Source organism: Vombatus ursinus, unplaced genomic scaffold, assembly GCF_900497805.2.
Source record: "Vombatus ursinus unplaced genomic scaffold, bare-nosed wombat genome assembly UNPS02014811.1, whole genome shotgun sequence".
Classification (NCBI taxonomy): domain Eukaryota; kingdom Metazoa; phylum Chordata; class Mammalia; order Diprotodontia; family Vombatidae; genus Vombatus; species Vombatus ursinus.
Window position 1 is genome coordinate 16,334,803 of NW_020954589.1, and position 8,078 is coordinate 16,342,880.

The window sequence follows — 8,078 nt, forward strand, 5'->3', positions numbered from 1 at the left end:
GGTATTTTTATGTGACAGTTGGGCTCTGCTCCTTCCCTGTCCCAAGCTTCTTGTGTGCACCTCAGGGCCCAGCTGCTGGCTTGTACTGGAAAGGGGGAAGGCTCCCTGCTGGCTAGGCCCTGGGGGCAGGATCTTGCTTGTTGGCTGATCACAGAGGTGAGGTCTCAGCAGCGGTCAGCCTACTGGTCAGCAGTGGGGGTGAGGCATCACTGGTGGCGTGTGATAGGGGTGAATCTGCCAGGATGGGGGCCTCATTGACTGCTTGTTGGCATCAGGGGTGCTGGCTTGCACGGGGTGGGAAGGTCATGAGCCTTGCTGCGGGTCCCTTGCTGTGTGGCTCTTGGACCTTCTTCCTTCCTGTCCTAATGAGGTACTCTCCTACTGTGCTGTTAAGCTGCTCTCCTGCTTGTAAATTGGTTCTGAGGTGGTTTTCAAGTTATTTTGAGGGGAATTCGGGAGGGCTCCAGGGAGTTCCTTCCTTACTCTGTCATCTTGGCACCAGAAGTCTGATTTAGTTTTGAGAATTTCCTTGCCTTCAAAAAGGGAGGGGGCATGTAGATTCAGGAGATAATGTTGTGAAAATGTTTTAGCACAGGGACTTAGAGGTTCATGAACTTTGAACTTTTAATGTTTTGATAGCTTTCATATTAATTTATTTCCTTTGCAGTCCTGTGTATTTTATCTTATACATTAAAAACATGATTGTGAGAAGAGTTGCATTGACTTCACCAAACTACTAAAGAGGTTTGTGACATGCAGTAGGTTATGAATTATTAACTGCATTAGTAACTTGTCAGGGGATGAGTGAGAATAGTTTTGTTGAGAGGCAATGGCTCTTCTCTGAAGAAGTCTGTTAGGGCCACATAAGAGATGGAAGGGCAAGCCATGAAAAGTTAGCTGGGCCAACCTTCAAAGAAAAGTGGTTTTGTTAGACTTGGGTTGCTTAACTGAAGTAGTCAGTAGATGGAGATAGGCATTCTGTATAGGGTAGAATGAGATATTTGGAACTAATGCATTTGGGAAAAGGCATGTGGGGTAATTCCTATTTCATGAATTTGAGGTGAGTAATTATTATTATGGCTATTTAATATAGCCTATCAAATTATTCAATTAACTTATAAATAATTTTGTGAAAGTGACTTTGAAAAATGACACTACAGATGAATGTGGATTTGAATTCCAAGTGTTTGTGATTTTGGGAAAATGGCTTAATTTCTCTGCACCTCATTTTCCTTTTATTTGTTTAAAAAAAAAGTTGTGGGACAAAAATTTTCCTAAGCTCCCTTCCAGCTCTAAGTACAACAATCCCTTAAGAATGGCTTTTAAAATATGGGTCTGACTTTATTATTGTTCAAGTGAAAGTATAATGGATGGAAAACTACCTTCAAAGCCAGGAAGATCTGAATTCAAGTCCCAGCTCTGACCCGTACTGGCAGTTTGACTTTGGCAAGTTACCTAACCTCTTCAATCCCTAGACAACTCTCTTAAGAATGTAAGTTTCATGATGCTGAGTGAAGTGAGCAGAACCAGGAGAACATTGTACACTGTAACAGCCACGTTGTGCATTTGCTAACTTTGATAGACGTAGCCTTCCTCAGCAATGCAAGGATCTAAGACATTTCCAAAAGTGTCATGATGGAAAATGCTATCCATATTCGGAGAAAGAACTATGGAGTTTGAATGCAGATCAAAGCATTCTTTTGCTCTTTTTTTTTTCTTTTTGTTTCCTCTTTCTTGTGGTTCCTCCTATTGGTTCTAATTCTTCTTTACAACATGACTAATGTGAAAAAATGTTTACTAGGAATGTGTATCAGATTGCACACCATCTCGGGGGGGGGAAGGGAAGGGAAGAAAAATTTAAAACTCAAAAGCATATGGAAGTGATTGTTGAAAATTAAAAATAAATTAATAAAAAAAATTTAAATGAGTTTAAGTTTCAGGGAAGGTCTTGATCTGCATTGGCAGAGGGAATTTTCTCACCTGGGTACTCCTAATACCAAAAAAATCACAGGTCCATATCCTCTGTGGTTTAAATCATGTATCTTGAAACATGAAGAAAATTAGTATGTGTTGTTTATAGGGAAAATTGTTATCTCCGGCATTAGCAATACAAAATGGGTTTTACTTAATATCTTTTAGTTTTCTTCAGTTGACAAGCATTTATTTTTTCTTCTTTTCTCTATGTCGTACTGTTGAAAAAAAGAAAACCGTCGTAACAAATATGCGTAGCCAAACAAAACAAATTCCTACATTAGCCATATCTCCTAATGTATATATCATTTTGTACCCTGAATCCGTCTGTCCCTTCTCTGTCAGGAGGTCATACTTCATCAGTATGAAATCCTGGTTGGTCACTTAGTAATACCATACATTTACCTTCTACAAGGCTCGAAGTGATCCATGTACATAAATTATTCACTACATTTGTTCCCAGAAGAGTCTGTGAGGTAAGAGAATTATCTCTGTGTTATCAGTGAGGAAACAGAGAAAGATTAAGTGCTTGGTACAAGTTACATACATATTTAATAGCAATGTATCTAAAATCAAGGAACTGCTTCCATTTAGTCTTCAAATCTCTTAAGCTAAAATTAGAATTCATGCCTTTTTGTTTGTTAGCCTAAGTTGAATCTGTGAATTTAATTCTTTCTTATAATTTAGTTTAATAACTGATTTGCTCTTCAATTTTACAGCTGGAACCTTTTGTAACATTTTTTATGAAAGGTGGTTGTAAAACGTTGAAATTTATATATCAGGAAGGAGAGGCACCAGGAATAGGTAAGTATATTTTTAAAGTTTATTATTATTACATAAGTAATAAGTCAAACTATATTGCTAAGATAGAATCATAATTTTCTCTAGTGAGATGCCAAATTCCTGAAGGATTTTTTCTAAAACTTTTATTTGAAAAAAGTATTATTGTAGTGAAAAGAATTGATTTTCAGTACTTTTTCATTATTGCTTTCTTGAAAGCAGTGCCCAAAATTATAGTCATTGCTCTCATGGTTTTAGAAGAGAATAATCGAATTACAGAGATTAGGATAAAGGTTTTGGCCAAAGTGCTGTAGTATTACTGAAGTAGTTGTTCCAAGAATTATATTATCCAAGCATTCTTTAGAATAGAACTCCTGTGATGTTCAGTCCCATCACCATTCTGACTGTAACCTCTAACTGAAGTCTCCAACTCTCCTTCCTATGTTTGTGATTCCTACAATAATCAACAATCCTTAATATCAGAACATGATCATAAGACCCATCTCAGTCTCTATAGTCTCTAAACAATCCCTGAATCCTTTGGACTTTTTCTTCCAAATGGTAAGTTGATACTTTGCTCATTCTCACTGCTTGCATCCTAGTTCAGACATTAATCATGTCATATCTGTCTGCAAATAGTGCAAACCAATAGCCTCTCTTTTCTATAATGCATACTGCATAATGATATGAAATAAATCTTATTAAAACACATCATTTTACCACCATTGTTTACTGGGAAGGATGAGAAAAATTTCTAACATTTTTACCCATCGTAATTATGGCATCCCAAGACTGCTGATTTCTTGCCACTGAGACCAGTTCTACTGAAGATCATCTTTATCCATCAGGAGAGAAAGGAAGTAAACATTGTGAGAATCCTTCATTACAGCCTAGCAGGAAGTAGAGGAAAATGGGGAGGATGGAACTGCAATTGCTTATTGAAGAAGGTGAAAAAAAATCAACCATCCTATGGTTATCAAATTCCCTTCTCTTTCTAAATGAAGTAGATTGAGGTTTGAATTGCAGGCTGCATAGACAAAAACTCTCTTCCTTTGCTGCCCATTCGTCACTCACTCATCCCCATCTACTTTAGCTCTACATTTCTGAAGTCTCTATCTTATTCTTAACTTTATGGAACCTCATTTTCTTGTTGAATGAACTTTCCTTTGTATTAGGCCTCTGATTCTCACACTCCTTCCATCTTCTTAAACACCCTGAAAGCTGGCTTCCTCCAAAAGACATTTCATCCCTGGCCATCCTTTTGAATACTGAGTATACCCTTTTTCATGTTACTTTATCTTCACTGTGTCAGGAGGAAGAATAGGTATCCTCTTTACTCTTCTCCCCTCTGTCACCATCACTTATTTGAGGCAGCTGGGTGGCATATTAGATTCAGTGCTAGACTTGGAATGACTAAGACTTGAGTTCAAGTCCTGACACTTAGTAGCTGTGTGACCATAAGCAAATCACAATCTCTGTCAAGTTTCAGTTTCCTCATCTATAAAATGGGGATAATAATAATACCTACCTCTAAAATTTGTTATGAGGCTCACATAAGCAATATATATAAAATGCTTCACAAACTTTAAAGTGCTATATAAATGTTAGCTATATCACCATGTATAGATCTTGGTTGCTATTATCTACTGGCCTCTGGTGATTCTTTCTCATGGAGTTCAAAATTGGCTCATAGGCTTCTCTGCTTCAACCTCGGTGTGCTTGTACTCGAGGACTTCAATGTATATGTGCCCTAGCCGTTCAGTTCATCATTCCTCCCAGCTCTTCAACTCTTCATTTTCATTTCAAGTCAACCAACTTTGGTCTTATAATCACTCATAACTTTTTGACCTCTATGATTCAAAATTCTGAAATTCTTCTCTGTGACCACAACTATCCAACTCTTCCTCTTCATAAATCTATTTTCTGTCCTCTTTATGACCTCCAGTCATTTTCTTCTTTTTGCTTCCCCAAAGCCATTATCCCTTCTTTGCCTTCATTTTCTTCCCTCTGCAATCTTAATCCTCTGATTAATAAGCATTTCAACTTTACTTTGTCCCTTGACTCCTTGTCCCATTGATCCTTATGCTTTTGCCAAGCCACAACCCAAGCTTACCACCACCTTCTACTTTATCTATTCTTACTCATATACTGTGAGATACTGCCAGAGAGGTCACACAACTGTGCCAACTAGATCCAAAAAATTTTGTTATTTAATCTCAACTGGGATTTCATTGCTTCATGGAAATCTTTTTACTCTTTTCTAGTGGACTTCCTGTCACACTGTCCAAAGGGTTCTTCTAGACATTCACTTCTCCCTTCAAGTAACTATATACCACCAGCTCTTTCTCAGAAGAGGGTAACTGAGAACATAGAAGCCATTTATTTTGTATTCTCTCTTACTCATAGTTCTACTCCTCAAATCTCTTGACATCATTCTTCGTTCTTCTTTGTTTCAGCCTTTGAGAAAGAAATAAACCTTTTCCTTGTTAAGACTAGCTTCTCTACTTGTGTGATCCCCTCACCTCCTATCTACTCTATGAACTTGCTCTGATAATCATTCCCTCTCTTTATAATATTGTGATTATATTATTATCCATTGACATATTCCTTACTGTCTACAAAAATGCCCAGGTTTCTCCCATCCTTAAAAACTTTTCATGCCATCTCCTCAAGCTATCATCAATATTTCTTCTCTCTTTTGCTGCCAAACTCTTAGAAATAAAACAAATCCTTTTTTTAAAAAATATTTTAAAAAACCAAACAAAAATTTATTTTTAACATTCATTTTAAAAAATTTTGAGTTCCAAATTCTCTTTCCCTCTAGCCTCTCCCCTACCCATTGAGAAGCAACATGGTTTCAGTTATACACGTGAAGTCATGCAAAACATTTTTCCATATTAGCCATGTTGCAAAGAAAAAAAAAGCAAGAAAAAGTGGAAAAGTATGCTTCAATCTGCACTCAAAGTTCATCAGATGGATAGCATTTTTCGTCATGAATCTTTCGGAATTGTGTTGGGTCATTGTATTGATCAGAGGAGCTAAGTCTTTCTTAGTTGAACATCATGATTGCTCTTACTCTATACAATGTCCTCGTTCTGCTCACATCATTTTGTATCAGTTCATATAAGTCTTCCTGGGTTTTTCTGAAACCATTCATCTCCTCATTTCTTTTTATTTATTTATTTGATCCTCATAATAACCCTGAGTGATGGGTGCTATTATTATCCCAACTTTACAGATGAAGAAACTGAATCTGACAGGCTAATTGACTTGCCCAGGGTCACCCAGGCAGAAATTGTCTGAGTTGGACCAGAACTAAGGTCCCCCTGACTCCAGGCCCAGTTCTCTATCCAGTGTTACCACCTTGCTACCTACTCTGTTTTTCTGCGCTTGAATCATCCCTGGCTGGGCTTCCCATAATGAAATCCCCAGGATAACTTCTGTTCAGCTTTCATCCAAATTCCTTTGCCTATGAAGCTCCACCTTATGCATCAGTGTGTGACTCTATATTCTCCTATGTTGGGATCTAAGTGATTTAAAACAAAAAGTTAAGAGAAGAAAACTGGAAAGAAGGTGATTTTTTTCCCACCTACTGTTTGTTTCTTCTTTGTATACTAGCAATAAATTCTCCTTAAAATTCTCCTCCCAAAGCCCTGTGCTTCCTACAGGGACGGTAGAAGGGAGATATGAGACTTCATTTTATTGACTCACTGCCTGACTTCTGTTCTCATCCAGAGAGTTACAGAAAAAAGAGAAACCTGATGAAAAGCAATGGCTAGTGGCATTGGAAAGGGATGCAGGAGAATAGTCCCTGGGGCTTGCAGAAAGCCAAAGGAGGTAACTGGAGATGAATTAGAATACTCAGAAAGGCTCTCCTCCCATCAGTTTTCACTGATCTCCTGTTCCTGACCTGGCCTTCCACTTCAGCTGCTTTCCTGATTTTCACCCCAGAGTTCTCATCCCTGTCACTCGTTATTCACAAGCCTCTGTTATCTCTACCTTACCCTATAGAGGCATCTGGGTGACTCAGTGAGTAGAGCACTGCGCCTAGAGTCTGGAAGACCCAAATTCAAGTCCAACCTGATTCACTTACCTAGGTATGTGATCCTGGGCAAGTCACTTAACTCTTGCCTGTCCTAGTTTCCTGAGATGTAAAATCCTCACAGGATTGTGGTGAGGATCTATTTGCTAATGCCGTTAGCACAATGCCTAGCTCACAGCAGATGCTTAATGAATACTCTTATCCTTCCTTCCATTCCATTCATTCTGCATTCAGCTCATAGTGTATTAGACATTGGGGAGAGATGCAAAGTTTAACCAACATGCCTTCTCCAGGCCACTGGAGCTGTCAGCTATGCCTTAGAACTAGAGGTATCTCCAGCTCCATTATTTAACTTTTTAAAAAATTTTATTAGTTTATTTATTTTTAGTTTTCAACATTCACTTCCACAAGATTTTGAGTTCCAGATTTTCTCCCGATCTCGTCCACCCCACTCCAAGACAACATGCATTCTGCATACCCCTTCCCCAAATCTGCCCTCCCTTCTATCTTCCCCACCCTTTCTCTTATACCCTTCCTCTTCTGTTTTCCTGTAGGGCAGGATAGATTTCTATACACTATTGCCTGTATATCTTATTTCCCAGTTGCATGTAAAAAGAATTTTAACATTTGTTTTTAAAACTTTGGGTTCCAAATTTTCTCCCTTCTTCCCTCTCTACCCACCATCATTGAGAAGGCAAGCAACTTGACACAGGTTATACATGTGTAGTCAGGCAAAATGCTTCCATAGTAGTCATGTTGTGGAAAACTAACTATATTTCTCTTCATCCTATCACATCCCCCTTTTATTCTATTCTCTCTTTTGGCCCTGTCCCTCCTTAGAAGTGTTTGCTTCTGATTACCCTCTCTGCCAATCTACTATCCCCTTTATTATCCCCCCACTCTCTTATCCCCTTCCCCCCTGTTTTCTTGTAGGGCAAGATAGATTTCCATGCCCAATTTAGTGTGTATGGTATTCCCTCCTTAAGCCAAATCCAATGAGAATAAGCTTCACTCATTCTCTCTCACCTTCCCCCACTTCCTCTCCCCAGTAAAAGCCTCTTCTTCTCTGTTTTATTTGAGATAATTTACTCTGTTCTATCTCTCTTTCTCCTTCTCCCAATATAATCCTCTCTCACCCCTTAATTTTATTCTCTAGATATCACCCATTCATCTTCAACTCACTCTGTGCCCTGTATCTATTTATCTGTCAATCTATCTATCTATATTTTTTCCCCTCCAACTACCCTAATACTGACAAAGATCTCATGAGTTACAAATATTATCT

General features: G+C 38.3%; 1 protein-coding gene across 1 annotated transcript in view; it reads left to right on the forward strand.

Moving 5' to 3' along the window:
* The window catches only part of DNAH8 (dynein axonemal heavy chain 8), a 404,075-nt gene that overhangs the window by 3,679 nt on the left and 392,318 nt on the right, over positions 1 to 8,078 (forward strand). The window contains exon 3 of the mRNA XM_027876336.1: positions 2,691 to 2,775. Within this exon, the coding sequence (XP_027732137.1) occupies positions 2,691 to 2,775 (85 nt within the window). The remainder of the gene's footprint in view (positions 1 to 2,690; positions 2,776 to 8,078) is intronic.